Source organism: Enhydra lutris, unplaced genomic scaffold (genome assembly GCF_002288905.1).
Source record: "Enhydra lutris kenyoni isolate GAN:26980312 unplaced genomic scaffold, ASM228890v2 scaffoldscaffold7, whole genome shotgun sequence".
NCBI classification, from domain to species: Eukaryota; Metazoa; Chordata; class Mammalia; order Carnivora; family Mustelidae; genus Enhydra; species Enhydra lutris.
The window spans coordinates 46,404,162-46,424,034 of record NW_019154091.1 but is presented as its reverse complement, the minus strand read 5'-3'; the positions used below and the strand labels follow the sequence as shown (position 1 = coordinate 46,424,034).

Genomic DNA, 19,873 nt, shown 5'->3' with positions numbered 1-19,873 from the left:
ATGATACTATAATAGTGATGTGATGGAATAGATGGTAACTACACTTGTGGTTAACATAGCATAATCATAAACTTGTCAAATCACTAAGTTAAACATCTGAAACTAATGTAACATTTTGTGTCAACTATACTTAAGTTAAAAAATATTAACATAAGTTTAGCAAGGTTTTTGCATACAGATAACATTAGATATTAACATGGTTACAATATTCCTGGAATTACTAAATAGGAATTGTAACAAAAATCTATTACTATAAAAGCAATGATTAAAAGGAAACTCATTGCACTGAATGCATATATTTGGAAATAGTAAAAATCTAAAGTCAGTTTTCTAAGTTTCTACCTAGGAAACTAGAAAGAGCCAATTAAATCTAAAGTAGGTAGAAGAAAAGACATAATAAAATTAGAGCAGAAATAAATGAAATTGAAAACAGAAACTCAGAAGAGAAAATTAGCAAAACCAAAAGGTGATTCTTTGAAAAGATAAATGAAATCAATAAGCCTCTAGTCATGCTCACCAAGAAAAAGAGAGAGAGAGAGAAGATACTAATACTAATACCAGAAATGAAAGGGGAGACATCACTATAAATTTTATGGACATTAAAAGAATAATAAAGGAGTATTATGAATAACTCTATACTTACAAATACTATAATCTAAATAAAATGGACCAACTACTTAAAAGACACAATCTGCCAAATATCCCTAAGAATTAACAGGCAATATGAACACGTCTGTATCTATTATAGAAATTGAACCAATAATCTTTTTTTTTAATCTTTTTTTAAAATTTATTTTCAGCATAACAGTATTCATTGTTTTTGTACCACACCCAGTGCTCCATGCAGTCCGTGCCCTCTCCAATACCCACCACCTGGTTCCCCCAACCTCCCACCCCCCCACCTCTTCAAACCCTTCAGATTGTTTTTCAGAGTCCATAGTCTCTCATGGTTCACCTCCCCTTCCAATTTCCCCCAACTCCCTTCTCCTAACTCCCCATGTCCTCCATGCTATTTGTTATGTTCCACAAATAAGTGAAACCATATGATAATTGACTCTCTCTGCTTGATTTATTTCACTCGACATAATCTCTTCCAGTCCCGTCCATGTTGCTACAAAAGTTGGGTATTCATCCTTTCTGATGGAGGCATAATACTCCATAGTGTATATGGACCACATCTTCCTTATCCATTCGTCCATTGAAGGGCATCTTGGTTCTTTCCACAGTTTGGCGACCGTGGCCATTGCTGCTATAAACATTGGGGTACAAATGGCCCTTCTTTTCACTACCTCTGTATCTTTGGGGTAAATACCCAGTAGTGCAATTGCAGGGTCATAGGGAAGTTCTATTTTTAATTTCTTGAGGAATCTCCACACTGTTCTCCAAAGAGGCTGCACCAACTTGCATTCCCACCAACAGTGTAAGACGGTTCCCCTTTCTCCACATCCCCTCCAACACATGTTGTTTCCTGTCTTGCTAATTTTGGCCATTCAAACTGGTGTAAGGTGATATCTCAATGTGGTTTTAATTTGAATCTCCCTGATGGCTAGTGATGATGAACATTTTTTCATGTGTCTGATAGCCATTTGTATGTCTTTGTTGAAGAAGTGTCTGTTCATATCTTCTGCCCATTTTTTGATATGATTATCTGTTTTGTGTGTGTTGAGTTTGAGGAGTTCTTTATAGATCCTGGATATCAATCTTTTGTCTGTACTGTCATTTGCAAATATCTTCTCCCATTCCGTGGGTTGCCTCTTTGTTTTCTTGACTGTTTCCTTTGCTGTGCAGAAGCTTTTGATTTTGATGAAGTCCCAAAAGTTTATTTTCGCTTTTGTTTCCTTTGCCTTTGGAGACATATCTTGAAAGAAGTTGCTGTGGCTGATATCGAAGAGATTACTGCCTATGTTCTCCTCTAGGATTCTGATGGATTCCTGTCTCACATTGAGGTCTTTTATCCATTTTGAGTTTATCTTTGTGTACGGTGTAAGAGAATGGTCGAGTTTCATTCTTCTACATACAGCTACCCAGTTTTCCCAGCACCATTTATTGAAGAGACTGTCTTTTTTCCACTGTATATTTTTTCCTGTTTTGTCGAAGATTAACTGACCATAGAGTTGAGGCATAAAAACAGACACATAGACCAGTGGAACAGAGTAGAGAGCCCAGATATGGACCCTCAACTCTATGGTCAGTTGAACCAATAATCTAATAGCCTTCTAATAGAGAAAGCACCAGGCCCAGAAAGATTCACTGGCAAATTTTATCCAGCAGTTAATGAAGAAATTACACCAATTCTCTATAATCTCTTTTGAAAAACAGAAGCAAAGGAGAAATTTCCTAGATCATTTCTATGAGCTCAGCATTACCCTAAGACCAAAACCAGATAAAAAAAAAAATCCCTACAAATCAATATCTCATGAACACAGGTATAAAAATCCTCAACAAAATATTAGCAAGTCATATTCAACAGTATATAGAATATGTGACCAAGTGGGATTTATCCCAGGCATGCAAGGCTGGTTAAACATTAGAAAATCAAATAATATAATCTAGCACATCACAGGCTAAAGAAGAAAAATCACATGCTCATATCAATAGATGTAGAAAAAGCATTTGACGAAAATCCAAAAACCATCCATGATAAAAACTCAGCAAATGCAGGAGAGACAAATTTCCTCAACTTGATAAAGAACTTCTACAAAAACATAGAATTAACATCATACTTACTGACGATAAACTCAAAGCTTCCCACTAAGATCAGGTACAAAGCAAGAATGTCCCTTCTCACCATTAGTTTTCATTATTGTACTGGGAATCCTAGTAAATACAATAGGACAAGGGGGCACTTGGGTGGCTCAGAGGGTTAAGTCTCTGCCTTTGGCTCAGGTTAGGATCTCAGGATCCTGGGATCGAGGCCTGCATCAGGCTCTCTGCTGCTCAGTGGGGAGTCTGCTTCTCCCTCTCTCTCTTCTTGCCTCTCTGCCTACTTGTGATCTCTCTCTTGTCAAATAAATAAATAAAATCTTTAAAAATGAAAAAAAATATAATAGGACAAGAAAAACAAGTAAAGGTACTCAGACTGGGAAAGAAAAAATAAAACTGTTTGCTCCCAGAAGATGTGATCATCTACATAGAAAATCCAAACTGACAAAGGAACTCCCGAAACTAATAAATGATTATAGTAGGGTTGTAAGATGCAAGGCTAATATACAAAAGTAAACTGCTTTTCTATAGGCCAGCAATGGATAAATGGGATTGAAAAAGCATTTACTTTATCACCCCAAAATAAAATACTTAGGAATAAATCTAATAAAATATGTACAAGATCTACATGAAAAAAACCATAAAACTCTGATGAAAGAAGTAAAAGCAAAACTATATAAATGGAGATACACCCCATGTTCATGACTAGGAAGACTCATTATTATCAAGATGCCAGTTCTACTGAACATGATCTGTAGATTCAATTCAAATCTCAGCCAAAATCACAGGGAGTTATTTTGTGGATACTGATAAAACGGTTTCTAAGCTGACAAAATGGAGAGCCAAAAGACTGAGAATAACCAACACAATAATGAAGAAGAACAAAGTTAAAGGAGTGACACTACTGAACTTCAAGACATACTGTAAAGCCACATTAATCAGTGTAACAGCGGTGAAAGAATAGACAAATAGATCAGTGGAATAGCTTATAAGGTCCAGAAACAGACCTCCATAAATATAGTTAACTGCTCATCAACGAAGGAGCAAACGTAATGAGATAGAGCAAACAAAATCTTTCCAACAAACGGTCCTGGAACAACTGGACATCCACATGCAAAAAAGATGAATTTAGACACAGTCCTTACACTCTTCACAAAAGTAAAGGCAAAAGAGACCAGAGACCTCTATAAAATGTGAAACTATAACACTTCTGGAAGATAACTTAGGAGAAAATCTAGATGACCTCAGGTTTGGGGAGGACTTTTTAGATGCAACACCAAGAGCATAATCTGTGACCAAAAAAAAAAAAAAAAAAAAAAAAGGAAAGAGGAAAAAGGATAAGCCAGACTTCATTAAAATTAAAAATTTCTTCTCTGTGACAGATAATGTCAAAAGGATGAAAAGAAAGCCACATCAGATAAAGGACAGTTATCAGTATTATACAAAGAACACTTAAAACTCAATGAGAAGAACACAAACAATGAGATTTAAAAATAGGCCAAATAACAGATAGGTCACCAAAAATGATATACAGATGGCAGATAAGCATATGAAAAGATGTTCGACATCACACGACATGAGGGAACCGGAAACTGAAATGACAATGAGCCACCCCACTACACACTTATTAGAATGGTCAAAATCCAACATACTGAATGCTGGTGAGGGCACAGGGCAAAATGAATGCTCATTCATTGTTAATAGGAATGTAAAATGGTACAAACTCTTTGGGAAACAATTTGGCAGTTTCTCACAAAACTAAACATATTCTTCCGACGTGATCCAGCAGTTATGCTCCTTGGTATTTACCCAAATGAGCTGAAAATGAAAATATGTCCACACAAAAACCTGAACAGGGATGTTTACTGCAGCTTTCTTCATAATGGCCAACACTTTGAAACAATCAAGATGTCCTTCAGTGGGTGAGTGGATAAGTAAACGAAGGCCTATCCAGAAAATGGATTATTTTCTGGCATAAAAAGAAATGAGCTATCCAGCTATGAAAAGACATGGAGGAATCCCAAATGCATATTACTAAGTGAAAGAAGCCAAACTAAAAAGGCTACATACTGTATGATTCCAACTACATGACATTCTGAGAAAGGCAAAACTATGGAGATATTAAAAATATCAGTGGATGCCAGGGGTAAGGCAAAGTTTGGGTGAATAGGCAGAGCAGAGGGACTTTTAGGTCAGTGAAAGTAGAATGCATGATACTGGAGTAGTGGATACAAACCATTACATATTTGTTCAATCCCATAGAATATACAACACAAAGAGTGAATCTTAATGTTAACTATGGACCCTGAATGACAATAATGTATTGTAGGTCCATCATCTGCAACAAATATCCCATTCTGGTGGGGGAAGTTGGTAATGAGAGAGGCTTTGCATTTGTGGGAACAGGGTATATATGAAAAATCTCTGTAACTTCCACTCAATTTTGCTGTGAACCCAAAACTACTCTAAATAACAAAATTTTTATAAAATCTATCTGACGATTAAATACTAAAATATGAAGAGCAAAACTTTTCAATATTTATAAGAATATGTGGGGAAATATTTGAAAGAGAATATTTGGAAATATTAGGAGGTCATGATATAGAAAACATTTTTTAAACAATTTTCTTGGCAGCTCTGTTGTTGGAGAAAGACTTCATTATGAGAAAATACATGGGAAAAAATGGGGTGTCCAGTATGTGGACATGAGATAATAATGCCAAATGATGTCAGAGGATAAATGAAATTTTTCTGTAAATAAGAAGAAATGAGAGGTAGAGACAGGTGGGAGTGGGTCCAGAATCCTGGAAGGAAGGAATATGGAGAGATGCAAGAGGAGTAGATTAAGCTCATGGTCAGGAGACCCACTTTTCTGAAAAAATTATGGATTGCAATTATCTAGAGCAAACCTGGCGATGTTTGGAATGAAGTTTTGCAGTGTAAGTGAGAGGATCTGAAGACATTTTATTGTATCTAATTCAATAAATAACTTCCATCCTTAGAATGGTCTGGAAGAATTACTACGAATTTATTCTCAGGATCCTCTGTCACTTCCTGTGAAACATTGGTACTCTCTATCAAATACAGAATCTCTCAAGTTGCATCAGGACCTGGGGACCCAAGAAAAATTTGGACCATATTGTAAGTCTCTTTGGCTCTAAAATGTTTCTATACCATAATCTAGAATCGGCAATAGTTAATAGTTGATATATAATTTTCTATCTGCTCATTTCTTGTTCTTTCTGTGTGATTTAATCTTTCAATCTGTAACAACTGCCTCTTCATACTGGTTTCTTCCTGTGATTCAGTGTGTCACTCTTACCTTGACTCAGTCTACCTTCACTCAGTTTAAGGCTATAGATTAGACAGGCCTTAAGGAATACATCAACTATCAAGGCATATCTAAGGAATTTACACAAGGGAGTGATATGATCATGCTTTAGAAATTTGCTACACAAAGTACGGCCCATTGACTCAACAGCATCACACCATATGAGAGCCTGTAGAAAGGCAGCCCTATTCCCCTTCCTAAAGAATGAGCATCTGCATTTTTACAAGACTGCCCAGTTATTTGTAGGCACATTAACTATTGATTAGTACTGAGCTACATAATCTCATTCTGGAGGATGATGACAGACAGATTTGGGAAGAAAACCCTAAAGGTAAAATGTTGCCTATTCATTCTTTTTATTCTTTCTGTGATATTCACGGTAAGAACTGAAACATACAGTATGAACTAAAAAAGTCATTGTTGCAGAGTTAAAAAATATTTCTTCACTTTTCTGAAAGTTTAAGTGAGCCAAACCTGGAGCCATTAGAGATTTTTCTATATAAAGTAAAGCATATATTTGAATCCCAACAGGGAGTAAGGACCCCAGAGCTATCATTCTGTTTACTTCAATGAAGAATTAAAGCCTTGTAGTTTATTATTTCAGGAAGCTCTACCTGGGATTATACTCCTCAAAGTACTTCCAAAACAGTAACAAAAATCACTTGGTCTTTTCAAGTGCCAAGAAGAAGTCTATAGTCAAAGGCTACCTAAAGACACATGAGAGCAGAATTTTTCTTGCCTGCCTTGCTCTACTGTTCTCATTAGTAGGCTTTCTTTATCCTCTGTGTAGACCTCTGGGCAGAAACCCCTTTTACTGTTTCACTTCTTAAATCATTACAATAAATTTTTGTAGAGCCCATTTGAATTCTTCCAAATTTTGATTCACAGGGCTGTTGGGATATAGGACTCTTTTTGTAAAAAATACCTCCCAAATACTTCAAACTTAAAATCCTAATAGAACCTTACCCTCTCCTCCAAGAAAGTCTCTCACTCTGGTTGGAAACTCTAAATTGTGTGAATCACAAAGTAGTGAACACCTGAGGCAGGAAATTTATTGTTGGTTGCTTAGAGAGAACAAATTGCCTCTACTGTACAATAAGGTCCTAGCAAATTCTGTCTCAACAGGAATTTACAGATAGAGTCTAGCAGACAAGAGAATGCAGTGAGGATGTCATTTAGTCATGCCTAGAGGACATGTAAAAGTAAAACCAGGCTTCTGCAATACCTACCAATTTCAAAACTACCATCAATAACTCCCACCAGTGAAGAAGGGATATCAAATCTTCTCTCTATCTGAGTGATGGTGCTCTTCAGATAGCCTTCTGCCAATGCTTTAGCGAAGTAGACGAAAGACAAGGCACCCAAAAATACCTGGAAATTAGGAGAAATCACACTTAGTCTGACTCCAGCTTGACACACAACTGGAAACTTAACTCAATAAATAGACAAACAAAATGCAAACCAAGAACAATGTAACAAGATTATCACTGAAGATTTCTCTCAAGCATGGGTACAGGCTTCCTTCAGCCTCAAGCTCAGGTAGATTGTTAAAAATACAAATTCTAAAGCAGATTTTGTTCAGAATTTATGTTGAATTCTGTTCTTTCCCTTCTTTTCCCTTCCTCCAAAGGACATCTGAAGGAGTCTTGGCTTTGAAAGGAAAATCCACTGTATGGTGAAGCCAAGAGTGGAAGGAGCCAGTCACAGGTAAGAAAATAAAACAAGAACCATAATTCAAAGCCTTAATATTTTATCATAAGTCTCGTACTCATGACTTGGGTTTCACAGTGGTGACGCATGCACCAGCAGGAGACACAACAGACCAAAAAAACCACTATCCTCATGTTTAAGTTCATATTCAAAGTAAATTCATGCATTTGAGTATGAATTTTTTTTAATAGCTGGCTTATATATTTTGTTAGACTTGAGTCCCTGATGGAATATCCATGGAGGAGGTTAGCATTTATATGAAAAAGCACATATAGAGGGTGCTGGGGTTATAGACATTGGGGAAGGTATGTGCTATGGTGAGTGCTGTGAAGTGTATAAACCTGGCAATTCACACACCTGTACCCCTGGGACTAATAATACATTATATGTTAATAAAAAAATAAAACATTATATAAAAAAAAGAAAAAGCACATGTATTTGCTGAGTGAATGTTGGGTACAAAGAACAGGAACTTGGGAGTCACACTAGGCACCATTTAAAAAGTTTCCCTGCTCCTTGTTGTGTGGCGAGGAAAATCAAAATTTTCCTTTATAAAATGGGAATGATATGGATGTTTTATAGATTAAATATTATAACTATACTTAGTATAATATCTGGAACATAGTTGAAACTAAATAAATGTTAGTTTCTTTTTCTCTCTTACTTCAGTTTAGGAGGCGCATTCAAATGAGCCCAGAAAGTAATATTTAGTAATTTAATCTACATGGTAGGAAGAGATGGCTTTCACTGCCTGGTAGAGTATGTTTTAATAATTGCACCTAAGTTCACTTTTCAAAAAGGGAAAAAAATTCTCGCTTCTAGCTACATATGGGAAATATGTAATTGTACAGAAATATCAATTATGAAATTGCATAGCACACATCTGAATGGAGAGTCAACAACATAGCCTCCACCTAATCTGTGGGCTTTTTCCTCCCACCTAATTCTTTGTTACTCTTTCGTTCACTACTTATCGTTGTTTGTTTACCATTTAATTGTTTGTTACCTTCAGTTCGCCACAGCATCCTTGCTTCTCCTTTGAGGAAGAATATTCTTTTTTAAAGGAAGGTCGCCCAACAGGTTGCATCGAACTTTTACAGAACAACTGGATATTTTCTTTGGATGAAGTGTCCATTATGGAAATATTCCTTGACTCTGATCCTGTCAAAGTAGATTTCAATAGTAAAAAGCCAACCAACCAACCAAACAAAACAAACAAAACACACAAAAAAAACAAAAAACAAAACAAAAATTAATTCAACTCCACCATTTATTAAATAATGTTTTTATTTCACAGTAGATCACAATGTAGGGAACATGATTCTATATGAAGCTACCTTACTTTACCACAGTCAGCTGGCAAAGTTTTTCAATTAAAATTGACCAGTATATTTGATTAACTAATCCAGCTATCGGGACTCTCTAGCCAGCATTCTTTCCCAATCCCTTCAGCTTAAGCCTCATTATGGCAAAGAAGAAATTTAAATGTTGCCTTTGGAATAAATAATGAGGCAGAATTTTGTGGTCTTGCCAGCTTAAACTAGAAGCAAGCAGAAAAGGAAGAGGAATTCAACCATCTGAATATTGATTCATGAAAATTAAGTCATTAAGGCCTTTAAATCTATCTTAACAGAATGGATAGAAAATATTGATGCTCACTGTAGTTCCCTATGGCACACTACAAGTCCTATAGGTCTGTAGCATCCGAAGAAAGGTATAAAATATGGCAAAAAAAGAAGAGGACCATTTATGTATCATTTTACTTTGACAGATAAGGAAGCAGCAGGATTTGTGCCTTAGGCTTACCTTTAATTCAGGCAAAAATTACTTTAGCCTGCCTTGAAGTAAAAAAGATGGCCTCCCTTCCTATGCTTAATTTCCCATCCACCCATCCTTACCAAGCCCTGGACAGATCCATATACTCTGAACTTATTTTCTCCCTATTCATATCAGTATTTATATGTCCCATGCCTTACATTAGAATTTTGTATGGCTCAATGCCTGCCTGTAAAAGTAATGTATCTGAAGAAATTAGAAAACAAAATAACTCCTAGATCACCCTCATATTTATTAGATGATGCATTTTCACATTAACAGAAATCTGTATTTTCATAGCACTAATTAAAGAAATAAGATTACGAGTAAAATTAAATGTACTGTGGTAATAACTGAGGCTTATTCTGTCTATGAGTATATTACCTTGACTTTATGTAATTCTTATTTTGTGTTTACTAAACCTCATCCTTCACAGTTTGAAGTTTGATAATTTCTCAAAACTGAAAAATAAATTTTATTTTGAAATATGTAATTATATATGAAAAGAAAGACCTGAACAATTAGAAGTGGAGGAGTAGCAAATGAGTTGAGAAGGGTATAGCAAAGGCCTGTTTAAAAAATATATATATATTTGATTCTTAGATTATTTGATGCATAAATTTAACTTTAAAAAAAAGATTTTATTTATTTATGAGAGAGAGACAGAGAATGAGAGAGAGATAGCATGAGAGGAGAGAGGTCAGTGGGAGAAGCAGACTCCCTGCTGAGCAGGAAGCCCAATGCGGGACTCAATCCCAGGACTCCAGGATCATGACCTGAACTGAAGGCAGTTGCTTAACCAACTGAGCCACCCAGGAAGCCCTAAATTTAACTTTTAAAAAATGGGCAAAGGAAAGTCGAATGAAACAGAAAAAAGATAAAAACCAAAGAACTAAAGTAAACAAAGAACAGAAAATGTTAAGCGAGATCAAAAGATAAGGACATGAGAATACTATATTAGTGAGTTCTAAACAAAGATGTTCAAAAGTATAAAACATAAAAATTATGCATAATATATAAAAATAACTTGAAAGTCTTGACCAAATAGATAATTTTCTAGCAAGAATTACCTGTATTAATATAAACCAGAAAAGAAAAAGAGCCAAGGAAGACACTACCAAAAATATTCTAAAACTATCCCCTAAACAAAACTAATAAGGATAGATGATGTAACAGGAGTGCTTTATCAAGGGATATCCTTCAAGGAGAAAATAGTAGGTAACTGAAACAGATAATAAAAATGTCTATTCATTTTAAAAAGACATAATTATTTTGATAATAAAATCTCATTAAGATAGTACAAGAAAAAAAAACACTTCAGATGAAATTTAGAGATGCTAAAATTTTAAATAAAATACTAGCAAATCCAAACGAATTTATATTCTTTAATTAAGATCTAGTTTAAAAATGTAACAATATTAGGAACTTTATTCACCTAAATCATCACATTAAAAATTCAGTAAGTTATATAGGTATATCAAAACATCGCATTGTATGCCATGCATGTATACAATTTTTATTTGTCAATCACATCTCAGTAAAGCTGGGAAAAAAAGGAATTCAAAGTAATAAATAATAAAATCTCAATAGATGCAAAATATCAGGTGATAAAATACAACATCCATTCCTGATTTATAAAAAACACAAATTCTAAGAAACTAAGGACATAGAAATTCTTCTTTACCATCTATCTGATACCAATGGCCAACTTTGTACATTCAGAGTCAACGAAGCTAGTTGTCCAGAACAACACTTTGTCAGAACAATAAAAAGGAGTTTGAGAAACACTGGATTATGCAATATTAGTTAGGTTTCACACTAAAAGACTACTGAGTACCTTTAATTAAACTGCCAGAGACACACAGCTATTAATAATAATAATAATAATTTGATAATAACAAATAATAATAAAAAGTCAAAACAACTAAATGACCTAAATGTCCAACAAATTATGGTCTATTCATACAGTGAAATCTTTTGAACCCATTAGAAATTAGTATAAGAAGTAAATACAACTATATAGAATATGTTTATTAGAGAACTGATTTTTAAAATCCATGGTGATTTTAAAATCCATGGTGAAAAACAATATATATAAAACTCTATTTTACAGAAGAAGCACCCATTTTCACATGTGTATATGAAACAACAAAGTTTGAGAAAATCTTTAAAGAACAGGTTAACACATTATTTCTGGTTGGTGACAATGCAGATAATGTTTTCAAAAATGCTTTGTGTGGGGCACCTGGGTGGCTCAGTGGTTAAGCCTCTGCCTTCGGCTCAGGTCATGATCTCAGGGTCCTGGGATCGAGTCCCGCATCGGGTTCTCTGCTCTGCGGGGAGCCTGCTTCCTCCTCTCTCTCTCTCTGCTTGCCTCTCTGACCACTTGTGATCTCTCTCTGTCAAATAAATAAAATTTTGAAAAAAAAATATGCTTTGTGTGTCTATATTTTCTAATTTTTCTATAATGAACATATAAAAATATTTTAAATATTACAAGTACAAACATATCACCAAGCAAGAAATACTCACCAGAAAAAATTTAAATATCATTCAAATTGGCCTACTCTTTCAGGGGTTCAATATATTATTTCTGGCCAGTCATAATAAAGCCAGTGGACAAGAACAGGCAAATTAATCCTTTAATAATTAAATATACTATCACTACACTAATCCAGAATGCTAATGCTAAAGAGAAAAACAATCATGTTGAAATTATACTAAAAGCTTGAGACACCAAACACACTGTCTTCTTAAACTTAGGAGGTGATGACACAAAAATCACTCTAACTAGAATCCAGAAGTGATAACAAAAACAAGAGAACTATGGTCATCCTAGATGATGTGGTATTAGGGCAAAATAATATAAAACACTGACACTGCATATTGTTACAGAATCTTGGTGGCTAATTTGCATATCATCTCAAGGATAGTATGTTTCAAGGAGGCTATGTTTATGAACATTGAGCTTTTCATCCCTCTGTGAAAAGAAACGGAAGGCGAGCTCAGGGACCTGAACAGAAAGATCCTCCAAATTCTCTCTCTCTCCATTCATTTGCAGTCGCAGAAGTAGAGCAAGAACACAGTTATTGAGAAGGATTTGCATTTGGCAAATCCTTAATTGTTCTCCCACCTCTTGAACAGATTCCACCAGAAAAAGAGTCATGGCAAAGTTTTCATCCAACCTGGGTTGGAGTGTATCTTATTTTGGGGGCCAAAGAAAAAGAAGCCAACCATAGATAACAGAATAGATTATTATTAATAGATATAAAATAATATATTAATAGATATACAACAATAGAAAATCTCTATTCCTCTTTTTTAAAAAAAGGAATTCTCTGTTCACATGGGCTTGAAAATCAATCTCGCAGTCTTTAAAGAGCACAGACAGCCTCGGCATGTTATGACTGGGTCATGCCCAGAACCTCCGTGCTGTGATCCTGTGACATAAACTCCAACCACCGTCAAACCCTAAAGACTGCCAGAGAGCAAGTCAGAAAGAACCACCCTCTTCTCCACTCCTCTTCTACTTCACCCCACACGAGGAAAACCTTTGGACTAGTTGGTCTTCTGGGCACCAAGTAATCTCACAGTACTTGCAACAAGGAGTGTGTGTTAAGAAGGCTGAGCCCCCCCCCCCCCACATACAAATAAGTGTTCGTGTCAGATTCAGATTGAATAAGTACTTATGTATGTGCCAGGCGAATGACAGACTTTTTGCTAATCCTAAAAACAACTCAACGAGGTAAGCATCAGAATACCCATTTTACAGAAAATGATCCAACTCAGAGCCATTCAGTGGTCAAGAACTACCCAACTAATAAGTTCTCAGAGTCAAAATCTGAACCCAGATCTGAGGTGACCTGACTTTAACCAGTGTCCTTTTGCTATTTCTATCAACCTAACAAGGGCCCCAACAACTTTGATGGTGGGTGTGGGTAAGACGCTGGTAGTGCAGAACTGAAAGGCTGATTAGCCTCTCTCCTATGAGAATCAGACGTGAGAGCCACAAAGCAGGAAAGCAGAGAACGAAATCTTACCTGGAGGTGGAGATCAAAGACGGCCAGTTCCTCTCAGCGTGCTCAGGGAGAGGCTGGACCCCACTCCACAGGCTGAGAGAGGAAACTGGGGTGAATTCTACAGCAGCTCTGAGCAGTTATGCCAGGTGGGGAGAGCCTGGATGGACACAGACAGAGCAAATTAGGGGAAAGAAAAGATGAAGGGCATGGTCTCACCCCTGGGCAATTTCAACTCTTTCCTCTTTCCTCCTGGCCTCTTTTCTCTGGCAGTCTGCAAAGAACAGGCCACGCTGGCAAAGCCACTGACGTGCATCTCAGCTCCCAGGGCACAGAAAGAGCTGAAGCTTTGGAGCCATTTCTTTGCAGTTTGCTGCAAGTTTAAGGCCACACGTGATAAAGCTTTCTGTATGAGAGAGAGAGTGAAAAGAGAAAAGACCACTTGTGATCTTACTTGCTGATTCCCAGAAACACAACTCTGCAGGGGGCAGAGGGGAAAGGAACAGAAGCAGGAGGAGGGGCGGAAGTTTGTAACAAAGATCCCTCCTTCTCCTTCCAAGAAGTTTTTAAGCCAGCCGCTCCTTGAGGACATCACTGGGATCCTTCTGAGAAAGAAAAAAAAAAAAAAAAAAAAAAAAAAGGCTCACAGGCTAAATCTCTGCATGGTTTCTTTTCCCGCTGGGATTCGAGAATCTTACGGACCACATACCAGGTCAGGATCAAGGTTCTGCCCAGAGTTCTCTCTAGAAAGGGCCAATTCTCAGACACATGATCAGTTGCTCGCATCCAATTTATAAGGGTCTGATAGAAAAAAAGAAAAACACTGAAATTCTGGCAGCCACTTGTTTATTCTATCTAAATTCCAAGGAGAGAGAACTCCTTGCACTGAAAAATTCTACAATTATGATAAATTCTTTTTCCAAGAGTACCATTTTAGGAGATTCTGAGTAGTATTGGCTTGCATTTCGTTTATAGCAATAAACGAATCTGCTACCGGTACTACCCAAGATCCAGCATATTCTTAAACGGCTATCACTCTGGCCTGGTCACTAAACTTTACTGAATCTCAACTTCCCCTCCATAAAGCACAATTCTTATTATACAGAAAACAAAACACATTCATAGGGCTGTTTTAAGGATTTAATGATACGATGTAGTCAAAAGTACGTCTCAAATAACAAAGCACTAAATGACTGGAAAGTATCAACATTACACGTGTAATTTCAGTTCACACAATGGTAAGGATCATTAACCAATAATCAAATATGATTATAAGCACCTTTTCCTACCAAAGGGAAAAAGGGATACAAGGAAAATATAATAATATTTAATATTATTAAATAATAAAATAATAGATCTTACAGTGAAGCAATGGTGCATTCAGACTCTGAAGACCACATATTTTATTTTAGCAATCAAACCAGCCTTTGCTAGTGAGCAAGCATCGCCATAGGTCTTATACTTTTCAATGCATCTAACAGGTGGCCACTGGTGCATTTAGGGGAAAACAGTGTTTACTATCCTCATTGAGAAATGCAGTTCTCCTCTGAGAATGTAATTTGGCCTACCCCCAATTTGCTCAAGTTTACTCTCTACCATGGTTCCTCTCCTGACCGCTTGAGTCCACAGTTCATGTTACAGTTCTGAATGTCCATAATGCTTACTTTACGTAATATTCAGAGCTTCTCATGTATATAGTCTTGCATCGGACTGTATCCTACTTCCATACTATAGACCTGGGGTCAGCAAAATTTTCCTGCAAAGAGTCAAAGAGTAAATCCTTTAGGTTTTCCAGGCCATATAATCTCTATCAAAACCACTAGACTCTGCCACTGTGTTGTGAGATTAACCATCAATGAATGAGTTTCCCAGTGCTGCAATAACAAGAGTACCACAACCTGGGAGGCTTAAAGCAGAAGAACTTTATTATCTCAGTTCTGGATGCCAGAAGTCCAAACTCGAGGTGTCAGCAGAGCCATGCTCCCTCTGAAACCTACAGAGATCCCTCCTTACCTCTTCCCCCTTCATTGGTGGCTGACAACTGTGGGCATTGCTTGGCTTATGGATTTACTGCTTCAATCTCTGCCTCTATTGTCACATGACACATCTTCTCTTGTGTGTTTCTGTCTTCTCCTGTTCTTGAAAGGACACCAATCATAGTGAATGAGGTCCCGTTTCAGTGACCTCATGGTAGCTTGATCAATCTGCAAAGATCCTATTTCCAAATAAGGTCACATTCAATGATACTGGGGGCTAGAATTTCAACATATTTGGGGGCGGGCGGCACAATTTAACCCATAACATTCATATTATCATTTCCCTCCTTACCTGAGTTGAGTTTCATACAATTGTTCGAATCACTCACTTGCACAATACGATGGTACATTCCCTTGTCCATTGGTCAGTTTGTTGCTCTTCCTTGGCAAACCACAGCTGAGTTAAATTCAACTTCCCATCCACTCTGTGTTTACACCCACACTATTTTAAATAGTTGAAGAAAACTCATTTCCATGCCCTCAGGGTTCATCTTTAATTCATGACCACTAACCTCACTGGGTATCAGAGGCACTGTTAAACGTATCTTTTAATAACCTAATCACTTTTCCTTTCTCCTGAATGACTTCTCTCAAACTTTGGTTTTCCCTCAACTTTCATTACCAGCCAATGATCTTGCTTAGGGAACTCACTGATGAAATTTTTAAAATCAGGAGAGAAATATTGTATTCTGCCCTCACCACATTTACTCCCCACCTGTTTGTGTATTCATATTATTTGTCTTCTTTCTATTCCTATGGATGTATGGTCCATGTTGCTAAGCATACACTATCATCTATGCTCCTTATCTAAAATTCCTCTTCTATATTTCTTGTCCCGCCCATTCTGTTTTTTGCTTCCACCACTTTACCACAGCTACTTTCATCAATAACATCAAAGACCTTCACATTAATAAATCCAGGGATCAATTTCCAGGCTTCATTTTAATTGATTAGCAGAACTGTATACTACTGATTGTGCCCTTTCCTTTGATCCTTTTTTTTAACCCAGTTTTTAGAACCTCACACTCTCTTAGTTTTCCTCCTGCCTCAGTGGTCATTTTCCATTAACATTCATTGCCAAAACACTGCACAGTTCAGTCCTTAGAATATCTTCTTTGCTCTATCTACACTTACTCCCTTATGACCTCACCCAGGCTCATCACTTAAAGTGTCATTTATAATTTAAGATGAATGAGGTTAAGAAAAACTTTGCAGTCCTGTGTTGGAACTAGGAGTTTTCAGTCTGAATAGTACATATCCCAGATCTCTGCACTGAAAAGGTCTAAAAACTCACGCTGGTGGGAATGTAAAATGGTACACACATTTTGGAAGAGGGTTTGGTGGTTTCTCATAAAACTGAGCATATTCTTCTCATATGACCCAGTAATCACACTTCTTGGAATTTACCCAAAGGAGTTGAAAACTTATGTCTACTCAGAAACCTGCACATAGATGTTTACAAACATCTATGTTTAACATAACATCTAAGCTTTATTCGTAAGTGCTGAAACTTGGAAGGAATTGCAATGTCCTTCAGTCGGTAAATAAATAAATAAATAAATGGTGGTCCATCCTACCCAGCCATGAAAAGACATGAAGGAAATTTATTATTTTTTAAAACATTTGTTTATTTATTTTAGAGAGACACAGAGAGAGAGCACATCTGGGAGGGGCAGAAGGAGAGGGAGAAAGAATCTCAAGCAGACTCCTCACTGAGCACAGAGCCTGATGCAGGGCTGGATCCCAGGACCCTGAGATCATGACCGGAGCTGAAGCCAGAGTCAGATGTTTAATAATTGTGTCACCCAGGCACGCTGACTTGGAGGAGCTTTAAATGCAAATTACTAAGTGAGAGAAACTAATCTGAAAAGGGTACATACGGTATGATTCCAACTCTAAGACATTCTGGAAAAGACAAAACTAGAGAGACAGTGAAAGACCAGTGGTGGTCAAAGGTTAGGGCTGTGGGTGATGAATAGGCAGAATATAGAGGATTTTTAAGGCAGTGAAAATACTCTATATGATATCATAATGATGAATACATGTCATTATATGTTTGTCCAAACCCTTAGAATGTACACCACCAAGAGTAAACCCTAAATAATGGACTTTGGGTGATTTATGATGTGTTCATAAATAGTTCATTAATGGTAACAACTATACCATTCTGATAGGAATATCGATACTGGGGGACGTTGAGTGTATGGGAGCAGGGGGTATATGGGAAATCTCTATACCTTCCCTTCAATTTCATTGTAGGCATGAGCTTCCATTATGTAGAATAACTGTGTGGCCCAGACACCTTCTTTATCTCCACCTTGTTCCTTATCCTATTCATAATTTGTAGAAGATAGAATTATAGCCCCCAAAGATGTCTGCCCCATCATCCCCAGAAAATCGTTAATATGTTAAGTTACATGGCAAAAGAGACTTTTCAAATGTAATTCAAGGTCTTAAAGTAGGGAGATCATCTTGGATTCTCTGGGCCCAATATAATCACCCGAGCCCTTAAAAGCAGAGAACGCTCTCTAGCTGGAGATGGAAAGGATGCAGCAGAAGTGAGAACGTCTTAAAGTGTAAGAAGGAATCATGTAACATTGCTGGTCTGAAGATGGGGCTGGTGAGAAAAGCAATGCCTAGAGAAAGGAAATGGCCTGAAGAAGCTGAGAGAGGTTCCCAGTGGTCAGCTGGCAAGGAATGGGGGCCTCAGCCCTATAACACAAGGAACTGCATTCTGCCAACAACCCAAGTGTGTTCAGAAGTGGATTCTAGAGACTTCAGGGAAGAGCCAGGCTGGCAAACACTGGATTTTAATCTTGTGAGAGACCAGAAGCTGTGAGCTAATAAGTTTGCACTGTTTGAAGTCACCAAATTTGTGTTAATTTATTACAGCAGAAATAGAAAACAAATACATAATCACTAGCTACTTTGAAGTCTCTGAAGACCAGGCCTTTTGTGAATTCACCTTTGCATCTGGCAGGGAAAATCAGTCAGACTGACAATAGAGCAAGGAGCCACTGTACTTCCTGAGTGCTAATGACAAAGTATGAAGCAATGTGCACCACCATCCCCGGCCCAGCCCACCCAGCTCTGACTGGTCCCAGGAGGCCAAATGATCCTAGACAGCATGGGCAGCTGGACAATTCCTCAAATCTGACAGATTTCAACAGAAGTGGATGTGGAGCTCCTTTCTTAAGCCACCAATGGTGTCAGAAAAAATGATCAGGACATGAAGTATCTTCAGGATTAAAGAAGCTTAAATCTGTCCTAACAAGCAGAAGATTTTCTAATGATTTAAGAATGGATTTTCTTTCTTTCTTCTTTTCATTGGTTAGAGTATATCCATATCCCAAGCCCCACCTCATGCGGTTCAACGAGCATAGGGGAGATGTGTAGAGCTGACCCAGGACACACTGAACTGATCTTCGAGGCTTTCTATTCCTGCCAGTGGCTGTGACCATCCCTTTGCTTGGCCTGGATCTCAGGATCCATTAGAAGATACACATCATCACCTCTCTTACTGTACCATGGGAATTCACTTTTCCTTACCTAAAACAAGTTCAACAGCACCTAATTGCAGGAAGGAGATGAAGGTTCAGGTGGGAACAGCCAGATATGTTCTCCCTTCCAGGAAGGACCAGAGCATCACTGTAAGAGGATAGCCCTGGGTGAGAATAAGAGTCACATCTTGAGAAGATATTGGCAGTCTTGCTCCTTTGTGCTGTCTGTGGTTGGAAGAGGGTGTATGTACACAAAGGAAGAAAGAAAATACAAGTATACAGCGTGTGTAAATACTCCACTGATATACTTTGCCCAAGACATAGAAATATAAATGATAAATGGTTAGTTATTTCAGTAGGGGATAGTTTTGGACCAGAGTGAAGAAAGATATGAATACACCAAACTTAGGAGCAGGGATTTTTATCTAATAGGTAATGCGGAAATCTGTACATGTAGCTTAAAGAATTAATTCCTTGAGAACTTTGGGTAGAAATCACATTTTGCTTTCGTTTCTGAGGACTATATATTTGAGTTAATTAAAACACTCTGAATGCCCTGAATCCTTCAGAGTCTTTGAAAGCTTTCACATACTCAGAACAAAAATAATTATGAGCCTTTACAATCAAATATCCCATGTATTGGGCATCAGTAGACAATCTTTATGGGACAAATTGTAGTATTTATGGGATAAAGGGCAGAACCGCTTATTTTATAGGACTCTGAAGCTAAATGCCAGAAATCCTGGGATCTTGGTTATGGTG

The 19,873-nt window shown here is 37.2% G+C and overlaps 1 protein-coding gene across 3 annotated transcripts in view; it reads right to left on the bottom strand.

The window, feature by feature from the left end:
- LOC111142204 (solute carrier organic anion transporter family member 1C1) overlaps window positions 1–8,879 on the bottom strand; it is a 56,668-nt gene extending 47,789 nt beyond the window's left edge. For all 3 annotated transcript variants that reach the window (XM_022495228.1, XM_022495230.1, XM_022495229.1), the window contains exons 1-2: window positions 8,751–8,879; window positions 7,264–7,405 (exon numbers count right to left, since the gene is read on the bottom strand). In XM_022495228.1, the coding sequence (XP_022350936.1) occupies window positions 7,264–7,405; window positions 8,751–8,879 (271 nt within the window). The remainder of the gene's footprint in view (window positions 1–7,263; window positions 7,406–8,750) is intronic.
- Window positions 8,880–19,873: the final 10,994 nt, after the last annotated feature.